Here is a 22,888-nt window from a genome sequence, read left to right on the forward strand (position 1 = left end):
AAGAAAGTCAGGTGCTGTGGGAAGGCGTCTGCCTCTCCAGGCTTCCCCCCGTGCACACTTTCCCCCCTGATGTTTATATTTCTGGAGTTAGAAATGCTTATCATTGTAAAAACAGCAGGACCTCGCCCTTTCCCTCCTCGTCCCCCCAAGTCAGAGCCGCCAGCTCTTCCAGGCTGTTTTGTTTTCAGCTCCAGTTCTCTAACGAAGCTCCCTGCACTGCTTCTCTGCAGGTGTAGCCACCATCAGCTGGCTCCAAGGTAGCCACACTCCTCCAGGCCCCGGGCCCCTCCTGTGCAGCTTGTGGCTTTGTCAAGTCAGTCTTCAGAGTTGACTGTTCATAATGTTCCTCCTGTCACCTGCCAAAACCTCATTTTTCCAGAGGTTGTCAGGACCTGTCACCTCGGGGGTGGGGCTGGAGGGAACTCCGTCTCCAGGGCTGTGTGCCTCTTACTCTCACAGTACATGTGCTAGTTTCCAGTAGTTTCCTAGAAGGGAAGCATGGTAGCAAATTTTTAGACCAGGTGTGGCTGAAAATGTCTCTTTTTTTTTTGTTTTTTTAAGATGTATTTAATTATGCATACAGAACTGGGGTACAGGCCAGAGGTGCAGGGGCAGTGAGAGGATTCACCAGAGACAGAGCAGGGAGCAGAACAGGCAGATGGATGAGGTACACTGCTGAGGGGAGCCACAGACGACAGGAGAGGTCTGCCTGTCCTGTGGGTCAGCTCCAGGGTCAGGGAAGGAACTCACATTGAAGTGGCTCTGGCCAGCTTGCAGTGCTGCGCTTTAACATGTCGTCCCACCAGAGAGGGCCCTGACAGCGCCTTTAGTCTTCCCGCACACATAGTGCAGCCTAAGGCTGACACAGATGGGAAATAATTCCTCCTGAGATTTTGATAGCATTGCTGAGGTCGTCTTCTCACGGCCAGGGTGGCTAAGCCCGAAGCCACGCCGAGCCGTACTCCTGGTGTATGTTCTCTCGTGCCTTCACTTCCCCCAGCTCTCTGAGGCCTCTCGGTGATGTGGTCCATCCTTGTCTGTTCTGGGCATCACCCTGGCAGTCCAGAAGCTCAGGCAGTAAGGGTATAAGACACTTAAACTTTCCTCCCTTCTGTTTATATTTCTCTCACTGGCCTCGTCCAGATTTTAGATGTCTGGATCCCCAAGAGTGGTTCTTTGATTTTCTTTTCCTTCCAATTTTTTCCTTTGTCTCCTCCTTTGGATCTCTTTGTCCTTTCACTTTGCTTTCTTTTAAAACATCCTGTTCTTGTTTTATGGACTTAATAAGCATTTGAACACATCTTTATGTACTGTATTGCCAAATTACTCTCCAAAGCACTTTCATCGGTTTATGGTCCCACAAGCAGAGTTCTCGCTTGTTTCTCCCACTGTTACCCAGCATGTGGCATCCTCAGATGACCGCCTGTTCTAGTTCAGCCTGTACGTGGCCAGTGAGGATATTGCCCTGCCATTAAGGAGTTCAGAATCTGGAAGGGGAGGTAGCGTGATAGAGACTTGCACTGTAGGGGATGAATGGCACAGAGGTACCCGAAAAGGGCGGTGCTCTTCCAGCCTGGCTCTGGTCCTGCTGAGATTACAGGGAACTGGCACGGCACATCTCAGCAGCCCACCTGAGGCCTCAACACATAGCTGAAGGTGTGGCCCGCAGACACTGGGCTGCTCTCATGAATCTGAGGAGCCAAAGTCACCAGAGAATCGGTCACACACGGCGCCGTGTCCGCTCAGCTGAAGGCCTTCGTCCCCCTTGGGCTGCTGGCCTTGCATTTCCACTGGAGACAGATGCAGAGTCTGTTTTGCCGCTGGCCTGGGCTGCAAGGAGGGGCCCCTTGGCCGGCTGAGTCTAGGCCGGATCTCTGCTGCCCGTGGAGTCAGCTCCCTCGCCGCCACCCTCAGCTGCGGCTGGATGTGCGGGTTTCGTTGTTTTGCTTCCTGTGCTGTAGGTATTCCTGGAATTGTTGGTTTGTACTTCACAATAAACATGGTGGGGGAGTAAGAAGTGGGGCACTGCCAGGCCCTGTGGGTGAAGGTTCATGGGGACGTGCTGCGCTATTCTTGTATGAGTTTGAATTTTTCTTTAATGGAAGATTTTTAAAAATTTTTCATGATCTGCTCTTGTGACCTTTAACCTGAAATGACCTTTCGCCTTCGTTCCCCTTGCCAGCAGAGGGTGGTGGGTAGCACCCCCTCAGCCCGCAGCCCCGGTATCCTTGGGGTGCCGGCAGGGCGCTGCTGCTCACCCATCCCTCGTCGAGATGCGCACTGGTGGCAGACGTCCTGAGGAGTGTCTGCGACCTGTGCTGACGGTGCAGAAGTGGCCCAGTGTTCCCTTCCTTCCTCTCTGGCTTCCCGGTGGTCATTGCCCAGGCAAGAGGACACAACTTCCCATTCAGCTTGCCCAAGGTCCTTAGCTTCATGAAAGGAATTCAAAGTGGACTCGCAGGCAGGCTGCAGGGTTGCAGGAGGACAGAAGGGAGAGGGAGCCGGCTAGAGAGGCCAGAGCGCCAGGTGCGGAGCGCTGGCCCTGGGCTGGTCCTCGCGGCACATGGCAGGGCCGAGGTGCAAACCCTCCCTCAGAGGCCTGCACCCAGGCTGTGAGTGGGGGTTATGCAAAGCAAAAGAGGGTCAGAGTAACTCTTAGGTTTCCAGCGCAGAAAGCTGTGGACAGTGGGGCCATGCCCGTGGGAAGAGGACACATTTGATTTTTCAACCTTGTCACATTTTCCCCACCTGGCTTTTCTGGTCAATCAAAAATAATTCCGGGCCAGAGGTCTGTTTACTTCTTGAGCTTCAAAAGGCTCAAGGAGACAGGTTTAGTCTTGCCCCTAAAAAGGATTCTGGCCGTGGCCCTCCCTGGTGGCGCAGCGCGTTAAAGCACAGCACTGAGAATGTAGGGCCACTTCCTCATGAGTTCGATTCCCGGCTGCCCCGGAGGTGGCCACATGGCGCGGCAGACCTCTCCTGACCCGCCTGCTGCTCCCCTCAGCAGTGTACTTCGTCGATCTGCCTGTTCTGCTCCCCACTCTGTCTCTGGTGAAGCCTCTCGCCGCCCCTGAGCCTCTGGCCTGTACCCCAGTTCTGTATGCACAAATAAATAAATCTTTAAAAAAAAAAAAAAAAAAAAGGATTCTGGCCTCACTGATTTTTACCAGCCTTTCCTAGAACACGACAGACTGACTTGATTAGCCTCACCTCTGGCTTCTTAGCACCAAAACTTTATTCCATTTTTTGGCACCTACATATTTAAAGATGAACACTTTGATAACATTACACCTTTTTCTGGTGATGTGCTTATTTGAACCTTAAAGTTTTGTTGTTGTTTTTTTAAGGCTTATGTATGTGTACAAGAACTGGGGTACAGGCCAGGGTGATGGGGTGAGAGGATTCACCAGAGACAGAATGGGGAGCAAAACAGGCAGATCTACTGAAATGCACTGTTGAGGGGCACGGCAAGGAGACAGGAGAGGTCTGCTGTGCCATGTGGGTTACTTCTCTGGCCAGGGATCGAACTCATGCTGCAATGGTTGGGGCTGGCTTCATAGAGCTGCCCTTTAACCCTTTGTGCCACCAGGGAGGGCCCTAAACCTTAAAGTTCTTAAGATAAGTTGCATTTTTATTCACAGATACATCTAACTGTAGTTGGGGGTTCCTGGTTTCCTCTTCTCAAGATCTGGAATATGCAGTCACTTATGTGCAGCTCAGTGCTGTCCTCAGCGCCCCCAGCCTGCCAGGCGCTGCTTCTTCACGAGGGTCGTCAACCTAACCCTCGCGCCTGTCCTGCCTACGTGTGAAATGCAGATAAACTTGGGCCCCATACTGGGGTGGCACCGCTGGCCACGTGTCCTCCTCCAGCAGTTCACTGAGCGCAGGTGCTGCAGTTGGCCCAGCGTGGGGTGTCCCCCAGGGCTTTTCTCGAGACTGCTGAGTGACCCTAGGACCTGTCCCTCGGTGGATGGGTGTGCGTGTCTCTGGGGACTGTGCTCAGCTCCAGTTCCAGGGTCCTGGAGTGTGTGCACGTTCAGCAGGGGTGCACCCGCCACCTGGTTACCCCATCCATTCCCTGCAGAGGCCAGTGCGTGCTGCGCAGGAGCATCTCATCCCCCACACTGCTAGGGGGGCGGGGCTGCTGTGTGCAGTCTGAACTTGCCTTTCCCTGGTGACCAAGAGAGCCAGCGCTGTTCAGATAGCCTCGCTTGTGAAGGGCCAGTTCCGGTCTTTTGTTCATTTTCTTACTAAGTCACCTGCCTTTTCTAACAAACCCTCTGTGTAGTCGGGACACAGGACTCTGGCGGACATGTGCAATGATGGGTTCTCCCCAGGGCTGGCCTTGCACTCCTCCCTGTGTCGGGTGAGAAGAAAGGCTTTGTCGGTCTTCACCTCGTCCACCCTCAGTTTTGTCTTCTGTGGTGAGCGGTGTGTTGTGACCTCCCAGCAAAGTGAGAAGTTCTCCACTTCTGTCACAATTATTAAAGCAGAAAGGACTCCAGGATGCCAGTCTAAACTTTGGCATCCTGGCTCCCTGTGAAAGCCCCACTGAAACTAGGGGCCTCCGCTGAGGCCCCTGGGCACCCACTTCAGGGAGGCCCAGCACACGCTGCTGTCTGCTCTGTGCTCACAAGCCACCCGCTGCTCTGGTGATGAGGAAATGGAGGCCCAAGGGGTGTCTCGAAAGCCAAGGCCTGGCTGAGGCTCATGCCTCGGAACCTTGGCCCCCACGCCGTGCTCTTCCCCGCCATCCCTGCGCAGGCTGCCGAGGCCTGCTGGCTGCAGGCCCCTGAGGGGACTGTTGCCATCAAGGCAGGTGTCCCCACGCAGCACAGAGTGGCTCTGAGATGTCGTGGTGCTTTGTGTGCGGCCCTGGGTGCCTAAAGGCCAGGAGCCCTTGAGTAAGATTTTTGAGGTTGAACTGGGCCCTGGCAGGCTGGCACCTCTCAGCTGTGACTCAGTGCCCAGGGGACTGCTGTGCTAACCTTACTGTCTGCAGCTCCCTGGGTGCTACCAAGCCCTCGATTGGTTCTAGCTAGAATTTAAAAAGCACCTTATGTAATAGGTTTCCAGTCCCAGTGCGCCATTGGGCGAGGCTTACCAGAGTGGTTGCTCCAGGGACAAAATTAAAAGGGGTGGAGGCAGGGGAAGGACCTGGAGCTTCTTGCCTCGGCTCTGCCAGTTTGCATGCTGGCGAGGCTGGCCGGAGTTTCTGGCAGTGTTTGCTAACGATCTAGCTGGTGCCCAGCCTTTCACCTGCTACTGCCTGCAGGAGCCCCTTCACAGGTCCCAAGTGGACGAGGCAGCTCAGCTGTCGTCGTGCCAGGTTTTTAAGGGTTTTTCACCACCCCAGCGCCTCTGGAGTGGCTCCTGTTAGTTGCTCTGCAGTGCTCACCTCAGGGTACCGCGGGTGCTTTTGTTCCCATTTTGTGGAGGCAGAGGCTAAAATTCAGGCTCAGTGACCTCATCCTCAGCACAAAAGAAGTCGAGCCCATAATGCTATCTGCAAGTAGCACCTTGTGAGCTCTGACAGGCAAATGACAGACGTCCCATTCGTTTCTCCCATTTTACTTCTTTCCACGAGCCTCTCTGGTTCTGAGGGGGACTGTGATTAAGTATCCGGCAAGCATGTCTGATGGTGCGTGGAGGTCGATAGCTGAATGAGGCGCACATGTTCCATCTTTTCAAGACTGTTTTCTGAGCACCTGCTACATGCTAGGTACTGTAGAAGGTAATGGGGCGCAGGGTAAATAGGACAAGAGCTTTCCTTAATGAGCTTTCCCAGAGTCAGCAGTGCGCCCCATGAGTGACGGACCAGCCCCGCACTGTGTGGACCTCACCAGGGCCGTGGACCTGGAGGCGCAGCTCTGACAGCCCAGGCGTCTGAAAGGGGGCCCTGTCCGGAGGCGGGGGCGTGGGGCGCATTCACTCTGGGCCGGTTGCGGCGTGGCCTGTGCTACAGACGTGAGCTGGGGCTGAGCCACAGGCTTGGGAGTGAGAAAGGGACAAAGGACACTTGCTTCACGATAGCCTGGTCTCTGTACTTCCTTCCTTCTCCTTTCTAAAAGAATGTTTCTGGAGTCACAGACACTAACGTGCTCGCCACTTCTGCCACTGTCTCCACAGGAGCCTGCATCAGTCTTTCCCCTTTTCCCCAAAGTGACCTTTAGCCTCTGGCTCCCCGAGTCTCCAGGCCCTAAGGGTCAGATCAGCTCACCCCTACTCTGCTCCAAAGACAGGATCTGACCCTGAGGGTGAGAATCTCAGAGAAGCTCTAGTTGAACGTCTACTCTCTGTCTGCCTCAATTTTCTCACCAGCTCGTTTTTTCTCTTTTAGGACTGAGAAAATCACTGGTTTATAGTTCACGAAAACTACATAAAATGTGGAGAGGATGGCTGTGGAAAACATAGTGATTTTTCCTGCTTTTATATACGGTGTGTCCATGAATAAAGTGACCCTTTTTGACAGAATAGCGTTTGTTACTTTGGCCCATTGCTTCAGTTTGAAGATGCTCTGGCTTGACACTTACTTTTAAAAAGTATTCATCAGACGTCTGTCCAGACAGGACCCAGAGACCTTGCAGGACACGTCAGAAGAGAACTCCACACACACAGAACCACCGGGTCCTGCTCTCCCAGGCATGTTAGCTGTGCCCTGCCTTTCTCGGTCCAGCAGAGTCCAGACCAGCGGCCGTCGTCACCCACAGGGGATGGGTTTCCCAGGACATCTCATACGTGCCCTGTCAGCGCTCTCCAAGGTCTAGGCTTTCGATGTTTCTTTGTTCTCCGCGGAAAGTGCAGCACAGTGACGTGGGGTGAGGAACCTGGGGCAGACCCCTGGCCGAGGCTTCCCCTGTGTGATGGCGAGCAGTGTGGGGTAACGAATCCCACAACGCCTCCAGCAAAACATACGTCCACTTTCTTACATAAGAAAGAGCTCAAGATGTGGTCAGCCTCCAAGCTGGTTGGATTCAGCAGGTTGACGGAACCATCAGGTACCCTGCTCTCCATCTCCTCTTGCTGCTCTTCACCAAGTTGGCATCACGCATGCCAAGGCCGGCTCCCCTCCAAGCCTGAGACCACTGGCAACAGCTTTGCCCTCCCCTTCCAGATGTGGGAGACAGAAGTTTCCTGTCAGAAGTCCTCTTGGAGAATGTTCCCACAGCCCCCAGCAAGCTCCTGTCTGGTTTCAGTCAGTGGTAGCTGTTACTGCTGATACTACTTCCTTTGACATGCCTCGGAGAATCTTTATTTACTGCCCTATAAAAATAACCAGTTGAGTAAATAAATCTCCCTGATTTCTGGCCAGAATTCCTTGAAACACTGTTTCAGAATTTATAAACATCTCATGAAAATCCTGATTCCCAGGGTGCTTTTCCTACACATAGAGTTGCCGCTGCTCAACATTTCCCTTAATGAGCCAGGTGACCTTGGAGAAGACTTTAGATTTCTGACCAAAAGCCCATGATCCATTCCCGGGTCAGCCCTGGCGCACACCAGCCAGGCGACATTAGGTATCACAAGGGGTGGATAGTGAGGTGGCTCACCGGGCTCCTATAGGAGCAGGCATGGTGGGGGGCAGAGGGCAGGAGGTGAGAAAATGTGATTGGGTGACCACAAGAAAACAGCCCAAGATGGCAGCTGCCTCAGCCAGTGGGCCTGCATCAGACTAGCACCCATGAAGAAAGCCCACCTGAGAGCGGCTTCTTAGGACTCAGACGGGTCCTGTGCTCCTGGAGGCTGCTGAGCGGTCTCCATGGCAGTGGTAGCACCAGCTGAATCATGGGTTCTCACTCTTGGGGGGACATTGTGGCTAGTGAGCACTGCCTCCCAGTGCCCCTCCTCCCCCCAAGGCTGATGGTCACCTCAGCCACCAAAGCATCCTCAGTGACCAGGAAGAAGCTCGGGACTGAATCCAGTGATGCACTGTTTGAGAAGATGTTTACAGACCTGTGTGCTTCGTGGAAGAAGGTTCCTTCGCTGGTCTTACCTGCGGGAAGGCCCATTTCACAGGCACAGGCCCCCATCTGGAAGCGCTTCTAACTAGGATTGGAAAGGGTAGGGAAAATAACAAATCATTTTTATAACAGGTTATAAAAATCCTTACCCTACTTCACAATGCAGATAGGATCTCCCCTCCTCCTTATTTCCTTTTTAAACAACCAATGAAACTCAGGGATACAGAGGTAAAGTAGCTGGCCCACAGCCACCATAGCCAGTACATCTGGGCTTTGAGTTCAGTCCTCAGTCCGCTCATGCCGCACTATCACATTCTGCTCTGGGCCCTACTGCAAGCTGTGGTTGTGCAGATGACCTCATCATCATTTTCAGCCATCGCTGGCGATAGGGCTTGGAATGCCCCTTGGTGTGCTTTCTTTTACACCATTTGTATTCCTGCTATCAGCTAGAGCAATAAAAATCTTCCTAGAATGAACTTCTGGAGAGATAGGGCGTGACATGTCAGCACCAATGGCAAACTCGGAGACTAAACCTCCTTACCTTACAAATGGAGCGAAAAGTAATCCCAGACAGGTGGTGGCTTCCAAGATCACATCCACTGTTGACAACCTGGACGAAAGCCTGCGTGTCTTGGCAGCTCTCCTGCCTGCCTGTGTCAGTGCAGTGGCCTCTCTTTTTCTCTCCTTTTCCTGGTAAACCTGTCCTTTTAAAATGTAAAAATAAGTAAATAGTGAAACCTGCATCTCTTGCATCCTACTTAATTACCCATTCTCTTCAGCCAACTGGCCAACCTACCCAGCACAGGAATAAATTGTAAGTGCCTAGGGCTTCAGTAACATTTACGAAATCATAAATAACAAATGCTCTGGGCTTGGTACTCTTCAAAAATTACAAAACACCTCACCTAAATGTAACTCTTAACCTAACTCGAGTTTCATTGTCCTCAGCCCCTGCTGGTAGAAGTAGCCTAACAATTGTCTGAGAAACAAGTCTTCCCCTGGAACTCCAGGTTACAACGGGTGGTGTAGAAGTAGGTCAGAGGACGAAGCCAGTGAAAATGTAGGAAAAGTCTAAAGGCAGTTCTCAGAATTTCATTGGACTGGTATTAGCTCCGTGTCTACCAAGAATAACCTGTTGCTAAGCGACATTGAGCCAGGTTGTGCCAAGAGGGCTGGACTTGCCACCCTGCTTTCAGTGAGCTCATATATATCAAGTTGGGAGGACAAAGTTTACTCTCACAGCAATACGAGATGGGAAATGGTATCATAAGAGAAAAGTTCATCAATTCAGTCATTTAACAAATATTTAATAAATGCTTACAGTGTGCCAGGAACTGGAGCACTAGTAAGGAGCAAGACCTTGTCCCAACTCCAAGGATCTTATGATGCAGAAAAGTAGTCCGGTAAGTCAATTTGGAATTATAATTCTCATAAATGCCCAATTATAGGGGTAGTTGTAGGGTGCTGTAAAAGTAATGACAAAATACTGGTTGAGCCATAGTGTGTCAGGCACGATTCCAAGTACTTTCTATGCTTACTCATTTAATCCCGCACCACAGCTTTATGAAATTGGGGCTCTTACTGCCTATTTCTATGCCTAAGGAAATAGGCACAGAGCAGTAGTACCTCTTACACAATTTTACAGCTGGTAGATGACAGCCAGGACCCAAAACTGGGCTGTCAGGTTTGAGAGTGCCCTCTTAACCTCTTAGCTAAACTGCTTTTCCATGACGTGGTATTTGCCCAGTCTGGAAGGAAAGAGCAAGTGATGTCCTTGTTACTTGAAGAGCAAGTGGGAGTTAACCAGAGGAGAAAGAAGAGACTTGGACATATGGAAGAACTTGCTGAAAAGTCCTGAATAAGTAGACCACAGAGGAAAATTAGCTCAAGATGAATAAAATGCCAAACTGATGTTGTACAGAAGTGAGGGTGGAAAAATGACTAAGGCCAGATAATGAATGGTCTTACAGGGTCCATTAGTGTATTAAGCATTATCCCCAGAGCAGTGGGGAGCCAATGAGGGATTTTGAGCTGGAGAGTAGCAAAACTAGATCTGCATTTCATACAGTCATCATGGCTGCAACATGGAGGATGAACTAGGAGGACAAGGCTGTGATCGTCCAGCAAAGAGGTGTAGGGCAGAACCATGAGAATGGACAGTGGGGATGGACTGAAGCAGTGTGGTCCAACCTAGTGGCTGAGAAGGTGCTGTCAGGATTCTGGCTGAGGCAACTGAGAGAATGTTGTCCTGTTTCTCCAGTTGGAGAATCTGGTGAAGGAACAGACTTGTGGGTAGCATAAGGTTGGTGACGCTCAAGTCTGGACTTGCTGAGTTTGGGATGTCTGGGAGATGTGCGGTAGACAGTAGGCTACACAGGTCTGGAGCTGAAAATGTAACTGAGAAGAGTCAAAGGTAGTAAGTGACATTAAAGATGCCATCTAACTAGGTAAGATTGCTCGTGGGACCCTGCTGAGAATGAAGAGAAGAGAGCCAAGGTCATCGCTGGGCATCCCAACGTGGATGCATCAGCCATGATGGAGAGGTCAAAGGAAAGCCTGGAGAAATGCCTGCGTGTCCAGGCGTGCCGGGGTGGCGAGGAAGCATTGCGTCATTGTTCCCTCAACACTTGACTTGCCCCCTCTCTGCAGTTCCCCATTCTGCGGGAGGTTTTCTTACTCCCTGGAATTCAGTTTTGGCCTTGTGACTTGGTTTGGTCAATAATGTAAGGAGGCGGCCTTCCCTGGTGGTGCAGTGTTGAAGCGCAGCTCTACAAAGCTGGCCACAACCGGTTCAGCACAAGTTCAGTCCCTGCCAGGGAGGTGACCCACATGGCACAGCAGATGTCTCACCTGCTGCTCCCCTCAACAGTGTATTTCAGTAGATCCGCCTTTCTGCTCTCCACTCTGTCTCTAGTGAACCCTCTCACCCGCAGCACCTCTGGCCTGTACAGTTCTGTATGCATGAATAAATAAATCTTAAAAAAAATAAGGATGGGAAGGACATGTATCACTTCTGTGCAGAAATTTTAAGGGCCAGCGCAGAGCTTACTATGTCTCATTTTCCTCCAGATTAGTGACTGGCGATGTTTTAGAGAGAACAGATTCTCCGCTACCAGCCTGGCTTCCCAAGCGAAGACACAGAACAGAGCCACGGCTGGCCTATGATGCACACTCAGCGTGAGTGGGGAGCAGACGTACCCAAACCATTTTTTTTTTTAAGATTTATTTACTTATGTATAACAAGAACTAGGTTATAGGCCAGAGGTACAGGGTGGGAGGTGAGACAAGGTGGGGAGCAGAACAGGTAAATTGACTGAAATACACTGCTGAGGGGAGCAACAGGTGAGACAGGCGAGGTCCGCTGTGCCGTGTGGGTCACCTCCCTGGCTGGGGATGGAACTTGCCCTACCGTGGCTGCCAGTAGCCTCATAGTGCTGAAACTTAAACCCTTACACCACCAATGTTTGGAAGCCCCCAAACATATTTAGATGTCGATTGCATGTTGAAATGGTAATATTTGGGCCCCACTGGCTGACTATGTTGTTCATGCTGATACGAACACCAAGGTCACCTATTCCTTTTTACTCCCAAGCAGTTTTAAAAACGTGTGGCTCTTATCATATCTCCACTGGGCCACATTGTCACAGGCATTTTCAGGCAGTCAACATACTAGTGTCTTTCTGAAGTGGAGCAAGGCAGTCTCTCTCCTCGTTGGATGATTGTACTCATCTCTCAGGTCAACCGTGACACATACAGTAAGCGCTCACAAAATTTGGCTGATAAAAATGAATCACAGGAGCATTCCATTTTGTTTTACTTCCCTCTCTTAGAAGCTGCTATGCTATTTCATTCATTAAATTCTTAGGTTCATCACATGTAGGGGAGAAGATGGTGGGTGTGTCAAGGGCACATGAAAGAAAGAGCTGCTTAGGACTTGGTGGTGCCATTCAAAGCCAGCCCCTGGCGAGGCTTGCTCAGCAACAGGCTACTCTTTGCCCGGAGTTGTCACTGCCGTCAGCATGCCCCGCGTGCTCTCACAGCACCGCCTAGTCTAGCTTGCATAGGAGCACCACGGGCTGTGGGCTGTATCATTCTCAGTTTGTGGGAAAGAAAACTCATCTCTTCAGCCTCTGGTTTATATCACAGACCTGGAAAACTCATCTCTTCAGCCTCTGGTTTATATCACAGACCTGGACCTGTAAGGTTTGAGGTTTGACCCTCCTTGCTGGCTAATTACCTTTTATTTATATTGAAAACCAGATTGTTATCCAATAACGAGTTGGGTTCTAATCTAAAACTCTTAGTTCAAAGAGCTTGATTGGATTTTTCAGCCAAACACATTTACATTGTGATTTAAACTGATCTAGAGGGCATGGACTCCTCACATGGAGGAGTCCATTCCATTTTGTCTTTGGTGAGTACAGTTTAACATAAGCTCATTATGCCTCTTCCTGACTTAAAGATAATGTTGAGGTTTCTTTTTGGAAGGACCTGATGCTGGAATTTCTTTTCTCTTACATTCTGGAGCTGTTCTAGAAGATGAAGCTACTTCAAAACAGACAACTAAATTCAGGAGGAGATCACCATTTCCAATTCACTGGGTTCACTGGGTTAGGGAGGGGCTTGAGAGAATAATTTCACTATTTTTATTTGTGCCAGTCACAGCTGGCACAAATGTGGCTGTGTCAGTGGTTTTATTTCACTAGAAACAACAAACATATGTTTTCTAGATATTTTTATTCAAGAGAAAAAAAGCAGATGTTTTTCCAGTACAAGAATGAGAATTTTTAAAATATTTAACACACTTACAAATGTAAAACTTGGCTATTTAAAAAATATGTACTAAGGTTGTTGCCATCAGGTTGGCACGTGAACCTTACCGTGTTTATTTTACACACGATCAAATGTGTGCATGGGATTACATAGTTTACTCTCAGTTTCTCTCCCTTTCTGCCCTTTCACAAGTCAGAAGAGAAAGCATTCCCGTTTCCCAGTTTCTGAATGGTATGTTCATATAATATTAGCTCATCCAAAGGAAATACATAGTCTTTCTAGGCTTATCGCTGTTAGAAGCCTCATTATCAACTCAGTGATTTGTGGTTTCAGGGGAAAGGTGTGGTCTCTCGGGTGGTCAGATCTGAGTCCAGATCCCAACCAGCTCCCAGCTCTCCTGTTTATCAGCTGGGTGGCCCTGGGATTATCATTTCTCCTCTAAGGAGTTGCATCTCTTCTTCTGAAAAAAGAGGATAATACCCACCTTGCAAGCACTGGCCTGAGGATCACATGAAATGACCGTATCTTAGCCACCCTGACAGTCACATATGCCATCCTCTCTGATGAATTCCAGAGACTGGGGTACTGGGAAGAACCCTGCATTTGAAAGAAAATATCATGAGTGTAGTCACTACTGCTCACCTGTGCTTTACATAAGTTCAATTATTTTCCTTTATAATAACCCTGCCAGACAGGTGTTCATGTTCCCATTTTTGCCATCTGTTCTCTTAAACTCAAGTTCAAGTTTTCATTATGCCACTTAATTGTGTCACAATGGGGACATTACTTACCCTATGGCTCAGTTTTCTCTGTAAAACTGTGGTGATATTGATCCTGGCATCACATAGTAGCACCTCATGCTTGAGAGCTGCACAGACCCTTTTTAGAGGATTAGTACTCAAATGATCATCTGTAGGACCTCATGAGATGGCCCAGGTAAGAATACCTCAGTCAGCAGCAGGAGCTCAGTAAATGATCATTAAATGGAAATCTTAAACTGATCCCCAGCACATGGGCATGACTTTCAAACCCCTCAGCACACACACCTCTTAAAATCTATAATAGTGTGTACAGTGGAAATGTGGCTGCAGAGGGTCCAGTCACCTGGATGGAACCTAACACAGTCCCCCAACAGAATCATTCACGTGGGAACAGGAGCCCTCAGACCACAGTAACCAGCATGGCAGGAAGGAAGGTGGTAAGCCGGGCTCCAGAGCCCACAGCAAATGCAGGGAGGGCACCTGGAAACAGTAATGAGCAGTCTTCTGGCTCATGCCCCGAATCTCAAAGGGAGAGTGGGAAGGTCTAAGTTTGGCACCAGGAGATGCAGGCTCCACACCCTGGCCCATGGTCGTCCTCCGTCCTGCCCCCGGCACAGCTGCAGTGGGTCTCATGCCAGCCTGCCCAGCACTAAAAGCACTGTTGCTCTGGGGTGGGCTGGAGGGCCAGCCTGGGTCACCTTGGTTCTAAGGAGACTTTCCCACAAAGAGTGGGCAAGAATACTCTCTGATTCCCAGGGCAGAGAAGAAAACGGCTCCCGGGGCTGTGGTTTCCAAGTTGCTAGGAGCGGTGGGATTTGGTGAGCAGGGTCCTTGGTCCCTCTGAGAAAGAATTTGGCAGTCTCTCCCTCAGTGACGAAGGGCAATTTTATTAAAGAAAAAGATGTTTGCAAAGACACAGACAGGCAAAGGCTGCATTTTGAAAGGCAGGTTTATTGGGGGGGGGGGGGAACGTTTGCATGGACACGGGCGGGCAGTCTTAGGACAAAATTTGTGATTGGCCATCGTAATGGGTGCCCTTCTATGTTAATCTTTGGTGGAGTTACTTTATGGAATGTATCTCTTTGGGGTTGGGTTGGGTTGGTTTTCAGTAACCCACAGATTATCCTTTCTGACCCCACCTCTAGCTGATAATCCTCTCTGCCTCCACTTCTGGTTCTTGACCTCATGAAAACTTCCACCCTAAGTTTTCTTAGCCCCCTCAAGAGAACTGTCCCTTACCCTTCTTGTTGAGGAAGTTTCCCTGAACCTATGTTGCACTCAACGGAGTCAGAACAAGGGCGCTCAAACCTGTTCTAGGTGGCAGACCACGTGGAAGTCAGCCACCCTTGTGGATGATGATGAAACACCGGCACTTTTCTCTCTCTTCATACAAGATGGAGCTCAGAATACAATGATGGGTTTAGCATGTGGATTGAGCTAAAAGCAGTGTGCTGGTCATGCATATAAAACAGAATGCAGGCTGTTTTCAGGAGAAAACAAGCAATTGGGACTCCAGATCGAGTTTCCAGGATCTCCATGACAATCATTTGCAGTATTAATTTGCCAGTGGGCTTGGAGTTCTCTTAGTGCTTGACAGTAGTCATCAAAGAAAAACGATAGAAGAAAAACTTAAAATGGACAAACTAGTCCTGACCTATTTTTTTTTTTTTTAAAGCAAATCAAAGAGAAAAGTCCTTTGTGGGGGACTTTGGAGTCAGAAAGACCTGGGTTTAAATGGAGAGTATTAGCTATGTGACAGCAAGTGAATTACTTAAGCTCTTGGAACCTACTTCCTTTTCTTTAAAATGGAGATAATACCCACTTGGCAGGATTATTCTCAAGATTAGCATTCAGGTACGGAAAGCCCCTGGCACCGTGCCTGGCCCATAGTAGGAGGCTTATTAAAGGCCAGGTATTGTTAATATTGTTGGCATCAGAACACTTTGTCCAGCTCATGAAACACCAGTGCTCCTTTAGGAGAAACAGAACGAACTGGAAAAGGCCTAGAGAGTACATTGTTTCCCCACTTCACAGATGTCACAAAGGAAGCAACAGAGAGCAAATCACAGCCCACATGGAATGCAAGGCCCAGGGCTTCCCAACCGACCGAGACTTACTGTTCTGCCTACAAGCCAGGAGCCCTACTAAAATGCTCCCTTTTCCCTTGAGGCCACAGCTATTGCACCTTTCTCCTCTCTCGGTGACCAGCCTAGAGGGGAGGATGGGCAGTGACTCACAGGTGAGCCTTCTGATTGGAGTTTCTCTTCCAGTTGAAGAAAACACTCCTCTCCCCACTGTGACCTCACTCTTGTTTCTTGTAAGGTTAAATTCCTCCTGCCAAGGCTCGGGTTGGAATTGTCAAAAGGGAGGGGGGTGTTGTCACCCCTCTGGGCCTGGGCTTGAGATGCCGAAATGACCTTTTGGAGCTGGGAAGGACCAAGATCCTCAGCCTGACTAGGGCTGCAAGGTGGGGGAGGAAGGGGAGCTGGCTGCCAGCCTCAGGGCTCCGAAGAGCAGGTTTGGGCAGTGAAGAGCCCGGGAGTGGAGGGAGACGTGTCAGCACCTGTCTGCGGAGCCTCCAGGGAGAGCGAAGCACCTGGATCAAGGGCAGACAGAAGCCACACAAAAGAGCGCGGAGCGCGCTTTGGGCAATACACTTTTTTTCACAGCTCCAGTATTTAGAACATGGCCCTATGCTTTATGACCTCTTGGTGGGTTGGCCGGCCATTCCCCCGGGCTTCGGTTATCGTCGGAGCATGCGCCCTTCGTCCCCCGCCCACCTCGCCCAGTCCTGCTCGGCAGGGAGGCGTGCCAGCCAATCAGGTTCCTGAACTTCGATTAGGTCACCGGCAGCCAATCACAGCGGTCGAATAGTCTGATGCCCGCTTTTACCACCTAAAGTTGACACAAGCGTAAACCAGAGCAAAGAAACTTGACAGATTTCGTCAGCAGTCAGTCTTTTAAACGACTTTGTGGAAACCCGCATTTTTATAGGACCCTCCCCTAACTCAGCGTGTCCCCCCAACGCGGCTGAGCCGCCGTCTGCACTCGCAGGGGAAGGCCGCGCTGCAGAGCCTGAGCGCAGAGTCCCGCGCCCGAAGCACCTGCTCCCGGGCGGGCAGAGCCTGGCTTGCGCCCAGGACCACCTGCGCATCCCACCCCTGGATTCCTGGAGCGCCGGAACAAACGCTTCTGGAGCTAAATTAGCTGCAATCAAGCCTTCTTATCTCAGACTAAGTGGGGGCAATGCCAGGACCTTCCGCTTTGTCTGGGCTTCCACCAGTACCAGGACAGCAGGTCCCACCCCAGTCTCCCCCTGTGCCGACCCCAGGGCCTGAAGGTGGACCGATGGAGTGATGTGCTTCCGGATGGCTCAGAGGTCCACCCCGCAGGAAATGTGGAATGGGGGTACAGGGCAAGTCCCAATTTCCAGCCCCACAATCAGCCAAGTGGAAGACTGTTCTTGCGGCCAAAAGAAGCCCTCTGCCCTGCTTAACAGTCTCCTTTCCCTTGCTGTGTCTGGATTTTCACACTCCCAAAAGAACTTCCGGATAATCAGGGTTCTACTTGCTTGCATCCTTCCCTGCCTCTAGTCTAGGAACCCCTCCACCTTACTCCCCCAACCAATCTCCCAAATCTCCTCCCAGTTTTGTAAATAGTTTTATTAGTACTCTGCCAGAATGATGCCTTCAAGAAAAGCCTATGGCTGCTTTCACACTAGCTGCAGAGTTGAGAGTTGTGATGAAGGCTATCTTAGCAAGGCCAGAAGTAATCACGACTTGGCCCTTCATAGATTCTGCGGACCTCTTAGTTCAACTTCAGTTGTAATCACACCACTCTGCTGCTTTAAAAAGTATCTGGCCCGGCCCTCCCTGGTGGCGCAGCGGGTTAAAGCACAGCACTGAGAATCTAAAACCGCTTCCGCGTGAGTTCGATTCCCGCCTGCCCTGGAGGTGACCACATGGCGCGGCAGACCTCTCCTGACCCGCCCGCTGCTCCCCTCAGCAGTGTACTTCGTCGATCTGCCTGTTCTGTTCCCCACTCTGTCTCTGGTGAAGCCTCTCGCCGCCCCTGAGCTTCTGGCCTGAACTGGGTTCTGTATGTACAAATAAATAAATCTTTAAAAAAAAAAAAAAAGTATCTGGCCCTCCCTGATGGTGCAATGGGTTAGTACACATCACTGCAAGCTGGCCACATCCACCTCAGTGGGAGTTCAATCCCTGCCCCGGAGGTAACCCGCACGGTGCGGCAGACTTCTCCTGACCTGCCCGCTGCTCCCCTCAGCAGGGTGCTTGGTCTATCTGCTGTTCTGCTCCCAGCTCTGTCTCCGGTGAATCCTCTCACCCTCCACACCTCTGGCCTGTACCCCAGTTCTGTATGTATAAATAAATAAATCTTTAAAATAAAAAAACAAATCCACAGTCTTTATACAGAAGATCCTTAGTGTGCCAACCCCTCCCCACTCCACCCTCTACCTCTGCTCCCCCTCAGCCCTACTGCCCCCCATCAGAAGGGACCTTTGTCCACACTGTACCTAAATCTAGAAAGTTCTTCCATTTCTCTACATGTCAAACCTCTAAACACGCTCTAACATCAAGTTCAGATGCACCTTCCCTGGGCCCAGCAGGGTTAATTGCTCCTCTTCTGTGCTCCCTGGGGCTTGGCATAGAAGAAGCCATTCTTCCAGCCACATGGGGTCACACTGACATGTCTATGCCAGAGAGGGAGCTACTGGAGAGCAGGACTACCTCACTGCCTTTCTGCCCCTGCCAGGAGTGAAGATATATCATCAGATGATGTGTGACATCAGAAACAGACCTTTAAGAAGTGCCAGGACCCTCACTGTGCCATCTTATCTAGGCCACCTCTCAGGAGCCACGGTTTGATTCTTGTCATTGCACCTCCTGGTAACCGGATTATTATATGTGCTCAGAACATATATATAGAGAGAAGCACTTGTAGCAATTAATGAGCCCTCACTCACCCTCGTAGCTTCAAGCTCCCAGAACACACCCTCATCCCCACCCCCTAAATCTGTCCTCAGCTCTTCTGCTGAAGAATTCTACCTTCACAGTCACAGGTGGCTTTGGAAACCCCCACCCCTGCAGTATGGTTGTTCCACATACATGAAGGCCATGGCTCCAGCTTCAGTTTGGGCAGCATTTACCCATGTAGGCTCTTAGATCAAGGTCCACAGTTTATCAAAGTTGACAGTTGGACGGGAGCTGCAGTTTCTCTTTAAGTGCTATGTCTCATACCAATGTCCCCAAAGTAACCTGGGTGATTTTGCCAAAGCTGATTTTGGTGGCACCTTGGGGTGCTTGCTGATGTGGCTGTGGTTCACCCAGCCCCAAAGTGTCTGCATGTTAGTGCAAAAGGCATGTCGATGGCAGAGACAAAAAATGTCTTTTTTTTTTTTAAAGTTATTTATGCATACAGAACTGGGGTACAGGCCAGAGGTACAGGGTCAGTGAGAGGATTCACCAGAGACAGAATGAGGAGTAGAACAGGCAGATTGACAAAGTACATTGCTGAGGTGAGCAGAAGGAGAGACAGGAGAGGTCAGCTCCCTGACTGGGGATCAAACTCATGTTGCAGTAGCTGGAGAAAGCTTGGAAGCACTGAGACTTAACCCCTGTGTCACCAGGGAAGTCCTAGCATGTCCATATTCTTTAAGTGATGTTGCTATTTGAGGACAGCTGTCATGATCTGCAATAACAAACTTGGGGCATAGAAGTGCCAGGAAAGTCAGAATTACATGACTGATCCTTGTAAAAGGCCCGGAGAGAGGCCCGCTCTGAAACATGACACAACAGTGCCCGGTGCTTGACATGCGGCCGCCCCTGACGTCTGCCTGTGTTTGATGGAGCTGGTAGCAAGAGGCCTGAGCCCAGCTGGTCCTGGGGGCTGCAGGATAATGGGTGTGTACTTAACCCGAGTCAGAGAAAAGACTTCTATTGTCAGCTGTGCTAGAGGAAAAATAGGAGAAGAACAAAGGCCATGTTACAGTGCGGGCTCAAGCTAATATTCTTTTCAATTTAAGTACAAAAACAGTGTGGAAAAACCACAGGAAGGTCGAGGCCAGTTGAGTTGTGCCTTTCGAGGTCAGATGGGGCCGCCTGAGTCACAGCATTTCATATACATTGTGATCTGATGGCTGTTTCCCTTGCTGAAACTCATCTGTTCTAAGAAAGCTATTTTTTCTAAAAACTATGTGATTTGAGGTGTCATATATGAAAATGCTGTGTACAATTTAAATCACATTTGGTTACACATCTGTTGACAAGAACAAGGCCATGGGCCCTGTAACTTCTCTGTGAGCCCAAGCACGAGAGGGGTGTAGCCTTTGGGTGACTTTGTCGGGTCTGCACCTCACGCTGAGGGCACAGAGCAGCCCTTCCTCAGGCACCCCCAGCCTGGAGCATACAAAATATAAACAAAAAATAAGATGACAGCAACAAAGGCGAGAGCTGTCAGACGTAAAAACCAGTGACCTCGAATGAGTCATCTTATCGGCCAAAGAAAACATTGAAGTAGACATGATCATGAAGGAGGGTGGCTTCATGTTTCTGACACTTGAAAAGTGTTATTTCAGAAAAAAAAAAACAGAAGAGTCAAATTGTGCTGAGAGAGCAGGTAACATGAGGGCTAGAAATGAAGAGAGCTGAACACAATACAAAATACTACTACCACTGTTACAGGACACCGCAGTGTGAACTGGGCCGCCTGTCTGTGGGGCCTCACCCACATGCTTAAAATTTAGCTGTACTGCAGACATGTACAAAAGGGTCAATAATGGCTTTACTTACAAAAGGGGAAAAGAAAAGGAAACAACCCAGGGAAAGAGAGAGGGATACGAAGTAACTGGAATATCTTACCAGCTTGGCTGACTTGGAGCTCTGGTAACAAACTAACTGAAAACCCTAAGTCACACAGTCCCAAGAGCCATCCTCCAAGCGAGAGAGCAGAGAGAGCCCGTTGGACAAAATGTCCCCTATTTATCCCCAAAGTCCCACAATGCCTGCTTAGTTCCGCCCTTGGGTCCTCCCAGTTCTCTCCCTGGGGCTGCTGGGAGTTGTAGTTTCCAATCACTGGTGCAGGGAGTGGAGTCCAGAAAGCTGGAGTAGGGGGTGGGGTCCACAAAACTCCTCAGAGTTCCTTTAGGACAGCCTTCCCCTTTACATTACTACTACTACTACTACAAGGAAATGGAAAAAGCTCCGTCACTGGACTTTCACTGAGTCACGTACTATGCCTCAGTTTCCTCATCTGTAAGTGACAATAGCACCCATCATATTTGTTTGGTCTGAAAGTAAGAGAGGTTGAATTTTATTCAAACAGGAGGGTAATTTGTAGGAAGCACAATGAAGTATTAATGAAGGGCAGGAAAAAAAAAAAAAAAAGGCCCCAACTCACGTGGTGCTAGAGCATAGAAGGAAATGCTCTAGGAGTAGGAGTATTGTCGAGTAGGACTGGGTTGTGAACCCCTTGGCATGTCGTGGAATGCTACACCCTCTAACTGTTGGGTTAATATCAGAAATGACAGTTGACTGGTCTCCCCATTTGGGGGAGAAGGGTAGGCAAGTTGCTTGCAGAACAGGGGGTGGGGGGATCAAGATTTGCTAGAAAATGTAGCTAAAGTTGAAAATTTTCCAGAGAAGGCAGCAACTTGTTCACCCAGAATGCCTCTAATTGATGGGCTCTGGAAATGCTACTATTAGGTTTATCATCCTTGTGTGGGTTTTCTACTCAGGAATGTTTTCTCAAGCTCTATGTATCAAATTTAGTTTTAGTTGAGACACTTCAATGCAGAAGGCAGAGGAAAAAAGGTGGGTGAGAAGGATGAAGTACCTATGAGCTGACTTTGTTTTCTCATCAGTGCACACCCTGACCTGACCTGAAGTCAGGTTTTATCCCCACGAAACCACAAGGAATCAAAGGCTGGTCCAATGGTCCAGCCATGGTTTCCCAGAAGGTGGAGAGATAGGAGTCTGAACCCTGATCTGCCTGTCCCCCTACTGTTTCCACTACCCTCTTCAAAATAGAGGTGGCGTGGCCCTAATGGCCACCTGAGAAGTTCTAAATGGGCTTCTTCCACTGAACCCCAAGGAAGGGAGCTGAGGTCTCCCTGGACAAGGCGGGCTAATCCCCAAGGAATATCTTACATGAAAAAAACGAAAAACAGTCGTGTTTTCATGATTGTGTCTGATAATCTCATCAAAGACTGTTAATTCCCCATCTTAAATCTCTCTCAAGCCTGTTCATTTCTCATCATCCCACCACCTCATACCTAGCCCGAGACCCTTTATTTCTTACTTTTGCTATAACAGTGGTAGCCTCTCACCTGGCTGCCCAATTCTCTCTCCCCTTCCCCCATGGTCTTTTAGAAATACACAGCCAAGATCCTATTGCCCCCATGCTAGAGCCCTCAACTGTTCCCATTGCTTGGCATCTTCTCTCTTCACCCCAGGTGTTTCCCCCCTTTTACCTGCCTCAGTCCTCAACCTCCAGACGCCAGTGCAGGGAAGCATCCTCAGCTCCTCCCAGGCTGAGTCAGGACCACTGTGGTGTCATCCCAAGGCTCTCTCTACAATTCTTTAGAAACCCCAATCCACTGTGACTGTCCCCCTTTAGAGTGGCCCTTCCCAGATCCCCTCAGTTCCTCACTCACTGGGTCTGTGTCGTTCTTCTTCCCTGATGGACCCAAAGCACCCCCTGGGTGAATGGATGCGTGACAGACTCGCCATGACCCCGTGTTGTCTGCATGAGTGATTTTTGTGTGATGCCCACACTGCACTTAAGTAGTGACATGTCCAGAGAGTGAAGAGAAGTGACATCGAATTGCTTCTAAATTGCGGGAACAGAGCAAAGATTAAACAGCCCTGTGATTTACTTCTTGGTGACTTGTAGATTGGGAGCTCCTGATGGTCTGAAGAATTAATCTAAAAGCACTGACATTTTGCTGTCTGGGGCGAACGGTTAATCAAGCCCCAAGGGGCCCGGTTCCCATGCCGGGCCAAATGAGGTGACATCATGGAGACAGACTCCCCAGGGAGGGGAGGGCAGGCCAGCTGCGCGCTGGGTGGACATGCTGCCCTCTCGCTGCTCATCAGCTGTGCAGGGCTCGGGATTCTATCGGTCTCCGGGGACAGGTGACACGCTCAGTCTCCATGTGGCCTCCATAGGGCCCTTGGGCCCAGTCTGCCCTTTGGGGCGGTGGCGCCACACAGACCTCAGAGGCTGCCTGGCCCACAGGTCTTCAACCCCCGAGCCCACTCAGGATTTCCTCCCCTCAGTTTTGGCCCGACAGCCGACGCCCCTCAGCACGTCCTGTACAGCATCCTCATTCCCCTCGCTCATCTGATCTTGGGTGTGATTGATGTTTACCAAAGA

The 22,888-nt window shown here is 50.0% G+C and overlaps 1 protein-coding gene and 1 long non-coding RNA gene across 2 annotated transcripts in view; both read left to right on the forward strand.

Moving 5' to 3' along the window:
• Positions 1 to 8,074, forward strand: part of TAMM41 (TAM41, mitochondrial translocator assembly and maintenance protein, homolog (S. cerevisiae)) — a 33,203-nt gene extending 25,129 nt beyond the window's left edge. Inside the window, exon 8 of the mRNA XM_004692371.2 lies at positions 6,341 to 8,074. Within this exon, the coding sequence (XP_004692428.1) occupies positions 6,341 to 6,414 (74 nt within the window). The 3' untranslated portion in view covers positions 6,415 to 8,074. The remainder of the gene's footprint in view (positions 1 to 6,340) is intronic.
• A 1,169-nt stretch (positions 8,075 to 9,243) lies between these two features.
• LOC105854309 lies at positions 9,244 to 15,166 on the forward strand. Its single transcript, XR_001145996.1, has 3 exons — positions 9,244 to 9,364; positions 11,031 to 11,138; positions 14,813 to 15,166. It is a non-coding gene; the product is annotated as an uncharacterized LOC105854309 (long non-coding RNA).
• The last annotated feature ends 7,722 nt before the right edge of the window (positions 15,167 to 22,888 follow it).

The sequence above is a fragment of the Condylura cristata genome, unplaced genomic scaffold (assembly GCF_000260355.1).
Source record: "Condylura cristata isolate star-nosed mole 26May11 unplaced genomic scaffold, ConCri1.0 scaffold00033, whole genome shotgun sequence".
Classification (NCBI taxonomy): domain Eukaryota; kingdom Metazoa; phylum Chordata; class Mammalia; order Eulipotyphla; family Talpidae; genus Condylura; species Condylura cristata.